Here is a 16,151-nt window from a genome sequence, read left to right on the forward strand (position 1 = left end):
ATCCCATTTCTTATGCTATGTATGGGATTCACCTTCTTGAGGATGAATCAAGTCAGAGGTGAAGCAGCTAGTCATACAGAGAGTTATCAGAGAACACTGAAACACCTGCAACATCTGCCTGGCAAAAGCTCCAGAGAGCCACAGAAATTCAAGACTTCTGGTAACACAACAAAGGCTTCCTTCTCTGCCTATAGATCTGCAACTACAGGGACAGGAATTAAGCCCTGGGAGTAAGCTATGAGGAACAAGACCTGTTAGGGTAAAGAGATGGATCTAGAGAAGCTACACCCCTCTGGGTGTACACCAGTCCATAAAACACATCTGAGCATGTCAAAGAAACAGTTCAATGTCACTGTAATCCTATCATGACTGAGAGATTATGACAATTGGGGGATATTTCCAATGACAGAAAGACAATTCTCACATCCATGTCAAAGAAGATTAACAAGAAAAAGTCAGGTTATTGTGGGCTAGTCAGCCTGACATCAGCCTCCAGGATTACCATGAAAATAATCTTGGAAGACATTACCACATTAAGCAGAAAAAAGCAATCAGGAAGAGTCATCACAGACCTGCCAAGGTGAATAGCCCCTTATTGATCTGAGTGCCTTCTACGAGGAGATGACACTGTTTTTAAAAAAAGAAAGTAATGAATGCTGTGCATCTCACTTTGGCATAGCCCCTGCCATGATCTCCTATACTTTCCTTATAACTTCATCCAGGGATACGGACTAAGTGACCAAAAAGGTGGGTAGAAAATGAACCTGACTGTTGGGCATGGGGATGCTGATAACAGGTACAAAGTTCACTGGGCAGGCAATTTCCAGTGGTGTACCTCTGGGACTGACAGGAGTCATCAAAACTATTCTCTGGATGATTACTCAGCATGCTCAGCAAGTGTGTGAACAATACCAAAGTAGTTGAGTGTCTGATACTGTGGAAGGCAGGACTGCTAGACAGAGGAACAGGCTGAAAAAAATTATCTGATAGAAAAGCTCTGAAGTCCAACAAGGGCAATAAATACCACATCTGGCCCAGGGTAACACCACTCAGGCCTACATGCTGAGATCAGATGTCAACAGGGAATCTTCATGGTGAAAGACATGGGAGGCCAACAAAGAGTTCAACAGCAGTCAGCAATAATGGCCAGCTGCATATGGAAGGTTGCAGAAATGATTCTTCCCTTCCTTTTGGGACTTGTGAGGCAGCATCTGGAGTACCATGTCCACTTCTGGGCTCCTCAACACCTCAGCTGAGGCAGTGGAGCGAGTGACATAAGGGGAGAGCTTGAAGGGGAGAAGTTTATTCTGCCCCAAGAAGAGAAGGTCACTGGCAGAGCTTTCTGTGCTCTACATCTATCCCTCTAGGGGGCAGGTACGGAGACGCAGACAGACTGACCCAGTACTTTTGGTGATGGAACAAGATGAAAGAAAATACTTTCACCACAGCAAAGGTAGTCAAACACTCTTAAGAGCAGAAGAAAGAAGTAAGAAATGAGCAGTGTACAAGAAATTGCATTATCTCTGTTCCTGGGAGTTAAAATGACCCTTACAACTTCAGTTATTCTGTGATTCCATTTATCCATTTAAATTTCCATTTTTCAGCCTTCTTAATTTAGCTCCCTCTGTACTAAAACCCAAGCAAAAATAGCAGAGAGCTATTTATTGCTTTTATTTTACTCCACGTCTTCCTTTAGGGCTATGTAGTCAACTGGCAGAGAATACTGGAAAAGCTATGACACTTATTCCTGACACGTGCTTTCTCTTTTAAATTAGCCAGTCTTTCCTAGTTTTTAGACAGAAAAAGAAGACCAAAAAAAAAAAAATCACAGATGGGCATCTAAAATGTGCTTCTGTAAGTTAAATTTCACTACTATACTGTCACTGTAAACATTGACACAGTGCAAGAATAATGTTACCCAAAATCTGCTACATGACCCTCTGCAGTGTTTTAGGATTCTATTTTGAGTCAATCAAATTACAAGGTTTATTACAAGGAAATAGTCATAACAAGTCTGAAACATTTCAAATCACTGATTATACCCTTCTCAAGAAACAGATACAACATCTGTCATCCTTCAAAGCCTCTGCAGAATATGCAATTGATTTAAAGACTCCCTACTCTTCTCAGAAATTGAGATGCTTAATGTTCTAAATCCTTTTGTGCTGAAATCTTTTATGCCTTGTAAAATCTCCATTCCTAAGACACAGACTAATTTATTGGCTAAAAAGAAGTATGAACGGCTCTACCAGATTCCCTGCCCTAAAGAGCAAAGGCTTTCTGCTGCCTATGTCCTCAGAACGCAGGATTCATTAATATGGACAATATTCTTGGCTATAATTGTCCAGGAAATCTTTCTGGCTTGCTTGGGAACACCAAAGTTATTAAAAATGGCACTTGAGTAACCATGTTCAGAAATGGAGTTCAGAGGACGTTTATCCACTCAAAGGACTATGTTACTTTATCCAACACTGAACAGTCCACAGAGATACTACTGGCACGAGAAACCCTCCATCAAACAAATAACCAGGAGCAAACATGTTTGCTATACTGAATTTCCCATGTAAGCCGTAAGTTAGATCTCAAACGCAGGGAACAACTGAGCCATGCCAAAGTGAACGTGAGGCTGACAGAAATGTAAACAGGCCATATCTTCATCACTACTCTAGACTGAGGCTATTGCAGCATAACAGGAAATAAAACTTTCAATACAAAAGAACTATAGTCTTTTGCTGGGATAAAGTATTGCAGACTATTTTTAGGTTCTATGCTCCTCCTGCATACAGTGATAGGGAGAAAAAAATACTTAACCACAGCATAACTGGCAAGTCAAAAAAATCAAGATTCAGACTGCACTGCTCTTCCAGCAGCTGAGATTATCGATGTGAACTTTGACAATTTTGTCTTGTCAGCATTTTACTTGGATCTCTGAAGAGAAAACACATGCTTCACATAACAAATGGAATGTTTTTAAATTAGGACATTTCTGTTTGCAGCCAAGTTTACTGGAGCAACTAGGAATTTTCAGTCTAAAGTTTATCCAGAATAGTCCTTCAAATCACAAGAACAATAATTCATCAGCAGCATGTTTCTAGACATTGTGATTCATTGTTGAGAGATTTTCAGAGGATTTCTTACGGCACCATGCCCAATTTCTAAGCTTCTTTTTTCATTTAATCACAAATAATAGTATGAACTGCATCCCCAAAGTCTGAGGCCAGAACAGTGATCCAACATGATGTACACCAGTTAGGTCAGCAAACACAAGTTCTTCAAAACTCTGAGGTAATTTCAAAATAAAAACCAAACAGCCACCCAAGCCGCCTTTTTAACTTAACAGATCAGTTTCAAGTACAGTAATCCACATCCTGGAGCAGAATATTATTCCATCCTGCAGTAATCATGACATGTTGAAGGGTTGTTGAAGGGTCATTTATTTGTCCCCACAACAGAAGCTCAAGATTGTCTCCCTGAAGCCACAGCAAGCAGAATGTGTATCACACTTGCAGGTTCATCCACCTGCTCAAACTGGGAATGCTTTGAGTAGAATTTCCAATAATCCAAAAGTATTTGAAAGCAAAACCAAAACCTCACCCCACCAACAACAAAAGGAACACTCTACTAGATGTCATATTGAAGCCTTGGCTGCAGATCTAAGAATATGCATTTACTGATGGCCACTAAAATATTAGGCAAGGAATAGTATTTAGTATCTAGGAAACTAGTTTTTAGCACGACACTGACATTGTCTTAAAGCATCAGAGAATGCAATCCCTATTTGCCTAAACAGAGTTTTCTGGGGGAAGGAGAGTGACAGCAGGCAACTCAATTATCCACACTTCACATTCAATTCATACACACAGCAAGTATGCAACAAAGCTTGCATCCAGCAAAAAGGCAAGCACAATATGATTTTCATTCTAGTGAGGGGAGTCATCAGATGACTGATGTGAGTCATCTTACTGGGCCCTGATGAAATATGGGTTGACACTGACCTTCATTCAGACACTGAGATTTGGAATGCAGTGACCTCAATAGCATAACACTCAAATAACTTTAAATACTCCACTGTTTTAACTTGGCAGCAATAAACTCCAAAGTTGTATTCCCAACACTCTGCTCTTTGTCTGTCGTAACATCATAAAAAAAGAGCAGCCAGGTAATTCCTTGAGGCAAATGATCCTATAAAAATCAAAGCCAACACACAATTCCATTCCCTATTCGTAAGATGACAGCAATTTAAGTAAGTGACAAAATCAGGTAACAGATCAGGCCTTGAATGAACCAGCAGAGGAAGGTTAAGCAATTAAATAATAAAGTTCTTACATTATGCTTGACACTAAAAATAGTGTGCCAAAAATGGCACAAGTACAATTTCATGAGTAACTACATACCTGCTCTCCTTGCCTCGATGCAAGCAACACTCATTTCCTCCTTCAGTTCATGGTTTTCGTTGGCTATGGCTTCACCCACAGTAACAAATCTCCCGACTGCCAGGTTCACGGCTTGGCCCACTCGCTGGATTGCCTGCAGAGTCTTGTCTGAGCGCTTTGGTTTATCCTTATGATTAATAAGGGTAGTTATCTGCAAACAAGAATAATTATTTATTAGAACATTTTAACTTTAGTACTAAAGGCAAGTTTTGAATTGAACTCAGTAATAGATTTCTACAGTACTTCACTAATAAAATCAGTTTTTTGCTGCGTCATGAAGTATTTAACTTCTCGGAGAATGAAAAAAAACACTGAGGTTGCTCATCTGCTTAGTTTACCTCACATGAAAAGAGGGATTTTTATTTTTATTCCACTCCCCATTTGTAGTACTAAAATAAACTGTCCTGGGTCTGAACAGCCTTTCACACTACATACACAGCCCTTCCCTCATTAAAATACCCACCATACTCATAACTTAAACATCCTCAATTACACATGTTTCCTAGAATTTAGAAAAAGGCTGCTATTTTGATACAAGTTATCAGTAAAACAATTTGTGAGGACATTCCTATTTTGAACTCCTGACTTGGCTCTTCTGCCCACTGCAAAATGCTATACATTCTCTCTTGGATCACACGGACTGGAGATCAGCTACATGCTGGCTGTAGTAGACTGAAGATTTGTCCAAAACAACAAACATGAGGAAACAACAAGATCCTTTCCCTTCACAGAGGAGAAAGGCAGGATTGCAGAAGCACGTTCTGAACCAAGGCATCAGGTAAACATGGAAACAGTAAGCAATCCTGCAATTCACAATTAACTGACTATAAACTGCATTACAAACATGAGCTTTACATATTTTGCTACAATTATTTTCTAGCGAGAAGCAGGAGAGAAATTAAACTCTGTAGTTCCAAACATCCTAAACCAGTATAAAAACCCAACAAGAACACTCCTGCCTGTCCTTGTCACCCACTCTCGTGTTTGCAATGCATTTATCTGATGTGGGTTAAACCTCAGCTGTGGAGGTGATTCTTGGTTTTGTTTGAGTTTTCCCCATAATCAGGTCCCCAGTCTGGTTCACTGCATAGCTTCATGAATGTTTTTGGTGGCAAAAGGGAAACAGTTCAGCCTGAGGAAAGATGGGCAGGAGCGCTCCTTTTAGTGGGAATATAGTTTAAAATGGCCACAGAACTCCACTGTAAGCCACATCCCCAGGAGCTCAAAGTTGTCTGTTTAGAGAATCTCAAAATTACCTGAATTACCTAAGTGTCTGAACATCTCAGCTATATCAGCTTGATCACAGATATCTTTGCTGCTCCTCAAAAAGACATAAATCATCATTCACTCATTCTCCCACCAGTCAAGCCTGTGGTGGGACAGGAGCACACAAGCTGTACCTGTAATGCTCACTACAAATTCAAGGGCATAGCAGAAACTGTTCTGCTTCACGATTTGATCCAATGCCCAAGGTTTACCCTGAGTTGTCTTTCTGGAGGAAAAAAAAAGAATGCTGTTGTTAAACACCTTGCTGAGGCTGGTTTGGAATGCCAGGAGCTGGTTTAGCCAAGTTTCCAGTATTAAACTCTTTGCAATAGAAATATCAACACTTCATAGAGAGCACTGCACACACAAGAAAAATAAAAAGGCTAAAAAACCTGAGAACAGTGCTACCCTATGAAAGTACTGCTATGAGATGTAAGAATATTTTATTCTGGTAGAAAACATCGGTACAGAAATGCATTGTCTGCCCACTGCTTTCTTATACATGCCCTACTTTTCCAATTTCTGTCTAAGCCACAAGGTCTAAAGGAAGGTCATATAGTTCACACAACAGATCTGCCCCTGTAAGAGACCCCTGGATCACCAAACTTCAACTCCAAAGCCTGTGAACCTTGGATACCTTTCCAGTGACAAGATCTTCTTACAATGAAAACAGTCTTAATAGAGAGTAAACTGAGGAAACATCTGAACATCTTCAAATTCAGTTTAAATGAGGAATGACATTCCTCAAAGCACACAGTTACCACCACTTCAATGGAAATTCAGATCCACATGAAATTCATGGATGGTATAAACAACTGTACTATGCAGCTCTCCTGAATTCTTGCATTGTAGGTACTTCAGGTATAGAGAATTTAAAAAAAATACCTGTCAGCAGCTAATCTAACAGTGCCAGCTGGTGAATTGTTAAATAGGCATGGCTAGCAAGCCAACTGAGAGCATTAGTCCAAACACTGGAGTAAACCAAACTGAATAGAGGGTCAAAACTTTGTTTCTTCAACTTGCTTTTAAGTAAACAGCAAGCCATACTGGATTAGTATTATATTCATACAGTTATTGACTTCTCAGAAGTATATGTAAAATAACACTGTCCTAAAACAAACTGCAAGTTTACATACTGGCTGCAAGTTTACCTCCCACAGCATTTTACACCAGTAGAAGTTTAAACATGTTCTACATAACCCTGAAAAAAAAATGCATATGCAAATAACACTGCAGAGTGAAAGGAATCCCACTGTCTCTTACAAATCATCAAGGGCATTTATTTTAATTCCCATGTTACTGCAGAGGTATGCAAATAATAAAAGCCATGAAGATATCACAGCTTAAATTCCTTTATTGAAGTCTTCCAAAACACTCTCAGGAACACGAGTGCCTTTTACATTTCTATCATTTCTTTTGCATTCTCTTCAGAGGGCATCATAGTTTTTGTAGCAAAAAACCACCCCTCTACTCCCCCTGCCAAGGTTAAGCAAGAATAACCAGCTGTTTTGACAGGTCTTATCACCAGTGTCATCTTAACCTCATGAAGTTCAACAAGGCTAAACACAAGGTCTTACACTGGGGCTGGGACAATCCACGGTACCAATGCAGGCTGGGGGATGAATGGATTTGGAACAGCCCAGCAGAAATGACTTGGGGGTACTGGTGCAAGAAAAACTAGATGTGGGTCACCAATGTGCTTGTATCCTGGGCTGCCTCAAAAGCAGTGTGGCCAGCAGGATGAGGGAGGGGACTTTGCCCCTCTATTTTGCTCTGGTGAGAGCCCACCTGGAGAGGGATGTACAGCTCTAGGTTCCTCAACAGAAGAAGGACATGGACCTATTGAAGACAGCTCAGAGGAGGGCCATGAAGATGGTCAGAGGGATGGAGAACTTTCTGACCATGACAGGCAGAGAGAGCTGGGGTGGTTCAGCCTGCAGAAGGCTCCAGGGAAACCTCACAGCCTTTTAACATTTAAAGGTGGCTTAGAAGAAGATTAGGAAAAACTTTTTACCAAGGCCTGTAGCGAAGTAGAGAGGTTGACGTTTTTTAATTAAAAGAGGGTAGATTCTGATTGGACTTAAGGAGGAAATTTTTTTTACCATGAAGGTGATGAGGCACTGGAACAATTTCCCTGAGCTGTGGAAACCGCACCATTTTAAGAGGTCAAGGCCAGGTAGTTTGAACAACCTGGGGCTTTGAGCAACCTGGTCTAGTGAAAGTATCCCTACCCACAGCAGGAGGGTAGAACTAAATGGTCTTGAAAGATCCTTTTTAACCCAAACCATTCTCTGATTTTATGGCCTACTCTAGATACCCATTTGAGTAACTTGTATATGAAGATTAAACTCAATCTATGGTTATACACAGCAGCGGAAGCTTTGAAACTACCTCCTGGAATAAAGAACTTTTAGCTGGGTAATAGAATTTCTTCTCAGACTGGCTAACTTAGGGCAAGTATAGTAACTATCTTTAACATTGGAATGGAGGAAAGTTGCTTTTTTCAGATAAGTCAAAAAAACTGCATGGATTGACAGTTAAAAACAACCATTGTGAGAGAACCAAAAGAGAAGTTGGTCAAGAAGTTTAAAACATCACAGCAAACAGCTTCATGTAACACCTCTTTCCAGTGTGATCAACATTACATAGCAAATGCAGCCTATACTGATACCAGATTTGCATAAGATGTTTCCTATAAAAAACTAAGTAGCAAACAAGCCCTGAAATAGAAGTAGGTAGGTCATGATAAAAGAAAGATATGAAATATTGATCAGTTAAAGAAAAAAGGGCGGCTGGGTTTGGTTCTAGAAACATGAGTTACACAGAAACCAAATGTAATAATGTCAAAGGCATGAGGAAAGCTGTTCAGATACAAGATGGGCTCCTCATAACCTGCCACCTGCAAAACACTGCTCTACAAACAATGAGAAAGGTTCTTCAGAATTATGCATTCTTGTTCCCTCATCGAGTGCTAAGAGTGACAGGTACACCCTCCATGTTAAGTGAAGTTTTGAAAAAGCAGAGGTAATGGCAACTGCAGTTTAGGATTCTTTTTCAAGACTTAATTAAGCTGGTAATTAACAGTCAGGTTAAAAAAAGAACAAGATTTTAACTTAGCAAGGAGAGGAATTTCACTAGCACGTTAAGTGACAAACTGAAGTAAACTGTGATGCTAATAAGCAGTGCAAAGATTATTTAACCATTCCAGCACTCAATAAAAATTGCCTCAGAACACAAATACAGCAGGGAGCATTAATAGGCCAATACAAAAGACTTCTAAAATAAAGAATAAGCAAAGGTTTTGCTCTTTACTTTTAAGAAACATTTAAAACAAAGATAAAAAATTAGACAAGTTAAATGGAGACCCAGAAGAAACTTAAAAAGGAATTTTCTCCACAACAACCAACCAAAGAAACCGTAAGAGCCTATAAAAAACTGAACTAGTAAAACTTGCAACATTTAAGATGTTTCAGATTACAAGAAATTGCTTTTCCCCTGCAGTCCATCCAGTTGGAACCAGACTAGAACTATTACAATATTTTAATTTTTTTTAAATAAAGGAAACACCTGCCAAGTCTAAGAACATCATCTAAGGCCTCCCTCGAGTTTAACACCTCCCAAATATTTAATCTGTTATATTCTGATCATGTATTTTCCAGTCACCAACATCTGCGATGTTTGGACAGCAGTTAGCAGCTGAAAAGATTACCTGCAAGTCTCTTTGAACAAGAGCAATACGTTACATGCTGTTTACCTAAGGATTTACTGATCAGGTCCTAGGAAGGAAACAGTCCTTTTGATGGTACTCACCCTCTGTTTAATGAGAGCTCTCACACGATTTCCATGGAATGTTTATCTGAGATTTGAGACAATCAGTTTAAGGAGTGCCTCAAGAATCTGTGAGCTACATTCTTTTTTCACTTTTTATGAGAAACCACAAAAAAATAATGGCCTTTTCTCAAAAACTTTACCAAAACTAACAGATATAGCCATAATGTATCAAGATGTACTTCCTATTTAAGGAAACAAGCTCAGTTGTGGCAATTTTTGAGCAGCTGTTTTCAGATCTTTTTGAGGGCCTTCAGATACTGACATTTAAGTCATTATATGCTTCATGCTCAGGAAGCATCATGACAGCACGCTTAGCTAAAAATATTCTCATGTCTATTTATTGTCAGTGTAATTAAGTCTTGCATGACAGAATTAAGTGATACTTAAAGAGACTGGGTTTCAGGAAGTATTTATAAATATCTATAAATAAAACCAGAGGAAACATAGCTATTTCACAGCCCCTGCTACAAACACAAGAGTTAAACTGGCAAGTCATGTTTGGAAGATATCCTGCCTACCTCTCTCCCTAGGAAAGTACCCACATTGTACACAGGATGATTTAGACTCTCACGAGCAATATTTGTTACTGCCTCATGTGTGGTGGGTTGACCCTGTCTGGATGCCAGGTGCTCACCAAAGCCATTCTATCATTCCCCTCCTCGGTAGGAAAAGGGGGAGGAAATATAATAAAAGGCTTGTGGGCTGAGATAAGGGAGAGATCACTCACCAGTTACCGTCATGGCCCAAACAGCCTCTGTTTGGAGAAATGAATTTATGATCAATCAAATCAGAGTAGGATTGTGAGAAGTAAAACACATCTTAAAAATACCTTCCCTCTACTCCTCCCTCCTGGCCTTTACTCCTGATTCTCTACCTCCTTTCCCCCAGCAGCACAAGGAGACAGAGTAGGGGCTGTGATCAGTTCCTCACATGCTGTTTCTGCTGCTGCTTCCTCCTCAGCAAGAGATTTCCTTCCCCTGCTCCAACATGAGATCTCTCCCATGGAAGACAGTCCTCCATGAACTTCTCACACATGTCCTTCCTAGGGGCTGCAGTTCTTCACAAACTGCTTCAGTATGGGTCCTTCCCACAGGCTCTAGTCCGTCAGGAACAGGCTGCTCCAGCATGGGTGCTCCTTGGGATCACAAGTCCTGTCAAGAAACCTGCTCCAAATCAGCTCACCTCCACAAGGCCACAGGTCCTGCAAGGAGCTACTCCAGCACAGGCTTCCCATAGGGTCATACGCTCCTTCAGGTATCTAACCTGCTCCAGCAGGGATCTCTGCATCCCTGTGAACCTGCATGGGCTCCAGGGGGACAACTGCCTCACCATGGTCTGCACCACAAGCTGCAAGGGAATCTCTCTCTAGTCCTGCTACTGGAGCACCAGCGTTGGAATCTGCAGAACTGTTTCTCTCATATTATCATTCCTCTCTTCTCTGGCTGCAATTACTTCTGCACAATACCTTTTCCCCGCCCTTAAACACATTATCCCAGAGGCGTTACCACGATCCCTGACTCCAAGATGGACCCACTATTGGCCTTGGCCAGTGGGCTCATCTTGGAGCCATCTGACATCGGCCCTGTCAGACATGGGGGAAGCTTCTGGCAGCTTCTCACAAAAGCCACTCCTGTAGCCTCCCCAGTACTCAAACCTTGCCACACAAACCCAACACACTCCTATTCACCCTGGAAAAGTGAAGGCTTTGAGTGACATCCCTGCAGCCTTCCAGTGCATGACAAGAGCCTATGGGAAAGATGGAGAGGGTCTATTACAAGGGCATGTAGTGACAGCACAAGGGGGAATGGCTTCAAACTGAAAAAGAATCTGCTTAGATTAGATATTAGGAAAAAAAAAATCTTTACTCTCAGCATGGTGAGGCACTGGAACAGGTTGCCCAGAGAAGTGGATGCCCTATCCCTGGAAGTGTTCGAGGCCAGGCTCGATTGATGGGGCCCTGAGCAACCTGATCTACTGGAAGATGTAGGGGGGGATTGGAACTAGATGACCTTTTAAGGTCCCTTCTAATCCAGGCCATTGATTCTTTAATTCTGTATTGATCAGCACTCCTACTAGAAAAAAAATCAAGATCTTATCTCTATACAATGAGGATTAGCTGCATTACAGTAAAAACTCCTCTTCCATTTTGTGTATTTTCTGCTTTCTACCTTCTATTAACTTTATAATGGTAGAAAATTTGGTTCTTAATAAAAAAAAAAGTAATACCAGGAACAAACAATCTTTGCTAAGAAAATGTAATAGTGCTACATACTGGGAAAGTTACAAACCCCTACCAGAAGAGTGATGCAAGGTAAATTTAGTTGCATTTGATACAGCACATAGAAATCTTGGTCAAAAAGGCCTTTCCCACGCTGCTTGTACTTTCATTAGCTCATGTTGAGTTTGAGGGCAGAGAGGACCTTCTAATATTACATTTTAGGTACTGTCTCTCATTAGGTCTTGCACACTCCTTGAGGAGGATCAGGTCTTCAGACTCATCTAGCCAGAAAGCAGCACACATTGTTCCAACGCCCACACCTGCTACAGAATAGAACCACGCATCAGACAGAGCGGAGAAGCAGAAGCTAGCATTTGACATCCTGTCCGTAAGGGTTACAGGCAGAACTGCCACACAGATGTCTCATCACAAGGTGAGCCCCAGGGATCTTAGGAAGTGAACAAGGACTACCTGCTTGCCTGCCCTAGAAGACTAAAGTCTGTTAAGATTAGATGCCTGTCCAGGCACTAATGGAAATCTTAAGCATTTTGTACAATTTCAAGCACTAACATTTTTTTTAAGTTCAGCTAGAGTGTGGATTTTTGGAATCAGAAAATTCGTATCTTTCTATTCATATTTAATTTTGTAGAAAAATTCACCAAATAAACTTTGCAGAAACTCAATTTTGAAAGTTTTCAAAGGTTGGAAAAAACTAACCAAAATGAAATTCAACTGCACTAACTACTAATGCACTAGTTAACTGTGAGAACCCATATTTTTTTCATGCTGAAAGCATTATTTCTGACAATTGCCCCTGCTTTATGGACTATTGAACCAGAACAGTTTCTTCCATATGTTATTATGCAAAGGGACAATCAACCCTTCTTGCAGAAGTCACACAGACCTCAACACATCATTCAGGATCTGAGTCAACACTTGCAATCCAGCTACCCCCAATTTATGAATTTTCCTCGTAGTCCCTCTGGATTGGTGTCTAGAATAGTGGTACAAATACACTGCATATCCAAGACTGCAGAGTACTTAGACTTGTGGCATTGAGACTTGTGGCATTATACCTTTACCTGTAGGCTTTTAAAAAGTATCTTCTCATTGGTTTTATACACATATTTTATAAAAACCTTCAGGGAAGCAAATTAAATAAACAACTTTAACAACCTGCAGGCTGGTTCACTTATCTGCGGGCAAATGCTAACATGCTTAGCAGAGCCTCAGGCAATCTTTCACATGCAGTGTCTAAGAAGCTGGTAAGCCACCTCTGAAAAGGAAGAAGGAACAAATTCATGACCTGCAGTGACAAGCAGGAGCTGCCAAACACCATAAGAAAAACCTTACCAGTTCAGATCACTGGGGTACCTCACCTAATATCTTATATCCCACAGTCCTCCACAGGCTTGCCTAGAAAAGATCATGAGAGTTAAACAAGCAAATGCAACATGAGTTATAATGCACTTATAACCAGACTTCCAGCTAGCTAACTGCAAACTGTACATTAAATTTTAAAACACCTCAATACCTAATTGTACACTTCTCACAATACCATCACCAGATAGAAATATTACCTAGAAAAGGTGAAAACAGTCCTCTTCACCTCCTTCCCATCCACACTTAAAATCTACTCTTTGTAAAGTTCGCCAGGAAAGAGAAGAGTAAAACTTCAAATTCAAATAGGCACCTCAGATTTTTAGTACCATTGCTGTGTACTTGTTAGACATTCTTGGAATTCTTAAGAGATCAAAAGAAAGGATTCAACTCAGAACAAGACTGTACTATAGCAGTGAATACCCTTTCTTTGCGCTGAATGCATTCCTAGAAAACCAAGGAACTTTTAAAATTTAAGTTCCAAACCAAACAGCATTGAGAAAATTATAAGCTAAAATGTGATACAGATGAACTTATTCAAATGCAGCGCAGCAATTTGATGACACCAATTTATTTCCTTCAGTGTAAGTTATTTTGCGTTTGGGGATTTGCATGGTAGGTTTTCTTCGTTTGGTTTTTTTTGGGTTTTTTTTTTTCAAAGCAACATGAACTCTAAAAACTTCAGGACTTTTTTCCCCCCCACGGGATTAAATTAATATCCTTTTTTTTTTTAAATTGTGAAAAGGACTATCAGAGGGGAAGAAAAAAAAGGAATGAACACAGCTCACTATTTTTGCAGCCTGTGGATTCTCGATATTATGTAGAGATTTGAATTAATGATATTATTAAAGTACCCTACTGTAGAGGAAAAATATGCTTTCTTTTTAATGCTCCCTTTACACAGACTCCTTAAAACCAGGGATCCCCACTGATCTGCAAAGGTGAAGCAGAAAAGTAAGAAAAGTACACAAAAATCAACCTGTACAGCTGCTGTCCTCTTTTTTTCCACACATAGAAGAGGAGACCACTCACTGCAAAATCCTTAGTGAAGCTTAACCAATGACCAAAGGTACCATGTTTACTCTTATTCCCACATGGTGTACAAGACAGAGGATTGCCCCACTGTTCACCCAAACCAAAATTTCTACAGCAATGAGTGACCATGGAAAAGATCATCATTTTCAGACAATTCAAACTCAACCTTTCTTCCCTTTTTTAAGAGATGCATGCTTGTTCAGACTAAGCTGGCACCAAAATTTGTAACTTTGAGCAACCTGACATGAGTTGGCAAAGACAGTTTTTCAGACAAGGTCCAACTTCTGATAATAGAATATATGCATCAACAAGCACACTGGACAATATCAAAGATGCATTCACCATTACAAAATGTGTTCAGTAGTGGCTTTCTAACTCAACTGCTGTCTTCAAGTTTGAAATGTACAACTACCTCACTAGAAAAGGTGAGTACAGGCTAGTAGACCAAATAATTGGGTTTCAAGGCATACCAGGCAGTACACTTTCCTCCCCTCCTGTTGCCCTTCAGTATCTTCTTACCCAAACAGCTAGATTTTATAAACAAAGCAATTCCTGCTTTTCATTCCACACCTGGAAAGCCTGGGCAAGATTAAGCCTAAGAAAATTCAACTCAGAGGGAAGTTCATTGTTTAAAGTGTACTTTCAGATGTGGTCAAAACAGATGCAGACATGTTTTCAGCACCAGAGAGATGCACATCTCAGAAATAACTCTATTTACTAACATAATCAGGTAACCTCAAAACCAGAGACTGGCAAACAGTAATTCTGGCTTTTCCCCCTAACTTGCTATTGTTAATGTACCTAACCTTGTACTGCTTGTGCAAACAATGCCTGAGCCAGCTCTGAGCTGCTTATTAAAAAAAACCACCACTGTTGTGGAACTAAAAACTCAGACATTGTAATAAAGGATGTAGCAGGGACAACACGCAACTCAGAATTCTTTCCATTCCAAGTGGATTGGCTCCTGAAGATGCAGAAAATGTTCCTGGTTAGTTCATATGCAGGTGGCTTCCCTGTCATGAATACCAGCTATTCAATCCTCCTCACACTGCATCTTCCCGACAGAAGAGTTCCTGCAGCCTCTTTCAGAGAAGGCTTCCTTAGCAGCATTTTGACATCCCACTTCAGCTCAGAGCAACACCTGGTATTCCATTTTGGAAAGCACAGATTTGCTCTAGGGATTAAATGAGAAGTACAGTATGCTCTGGAAAAGGCTATGCAAATCCAACTACTATCCACCTACAGGAGTGCAAAACAAAAACTTAATATAATCCAGGAACTATTATCTTATTTATGCTAAAGTGCCTGTATGTTCTTTTGATTGCTTCATTGAAGAGCTCCAGGGCAATAAAAACTCATTCAGTTGGAAAATTTAAGAATATTTAAATGAAACATTGAGATACAATACAGAATCTTTGGTAATTAAAATGGAATGCTCCATGCACTGGTCTAACTCCTACATGTTAAGCGCTTGCAACCCTGGACTGCATTACCCTTCTGCTTGCAAACATTCTCCATGCCCATGAATAAACAAACTAACAAAAATACTATCATAACCCCTGTGCTGAAAAGATTATGCTGCTACAGAACAACTTTGCTTTATTATTTGAATAATAGGATTTGTGTGGTTCTGAATGGTTATATTCATTCTGTTTAATAAAAACATATTTCTGTAAGACAAAAGAAACATTTTTTTTCGTTTTCTATGCACATCAGATAGAAAGAACTTTGGGATTTGCTCATAAAATACTTTTGCAATTTGTGCTTAGGAGTTATCTTACCATTTTAGGCATACACCTAAGAAATAATCCAATTCAGTATCTAAAGTAGAGTAACAGTTATAAGTTGGCTCTAGAGTCTATATCACTTCTCATCTACGCCATTAGCTTTAAACAAGGCTATTAATGAAATGCAGTATAGCTCAATAAGTGAAAAATAGACTTTAAGGTTCTATCTAGCAAGGGTTACACTTTTCTAACGAATAAAGA

The 16,151-nt window shown here is 40.0% G+C and overlaps 1 protein-coding gene across 1 annotated transcript in view; it reads right to left on the bottom strand.

Moving 5' to 3' along the window:
• CTNNAL1 (catenin alpha like 1) overlaps positions 1 to 16,151 on the bottom strand; it is a gene marked incomplete at its 3' end in the record, with an annotated part of 56,276 nt that overhangs the window by 30,595 nt on the left and 9,530 nt on the right. Inside the window, exon 2 of the mRNA XM_084211914.1 lies at positions 4,395 to 4,584. Coding sequence (XP_084068040.1) covers positions 4,395 to 4,584 — 190 coding nt within the window. The remainder of the gene's footprint in view (positions 1 to 4,394; positions 4,585 to 16,151) is intronic.

Source organism: Fringilla coelebs, assembly GCF_963513975.1.
Source record: "Fringilla coelebs genome assembly, chromosome: 1".
NCBI classification, from domain to species: Eukaryota; Metazoa; Chordata; class Aves; order Passeriformes; family Fringillidae; genus Fringilla; species Fringilla coelebs.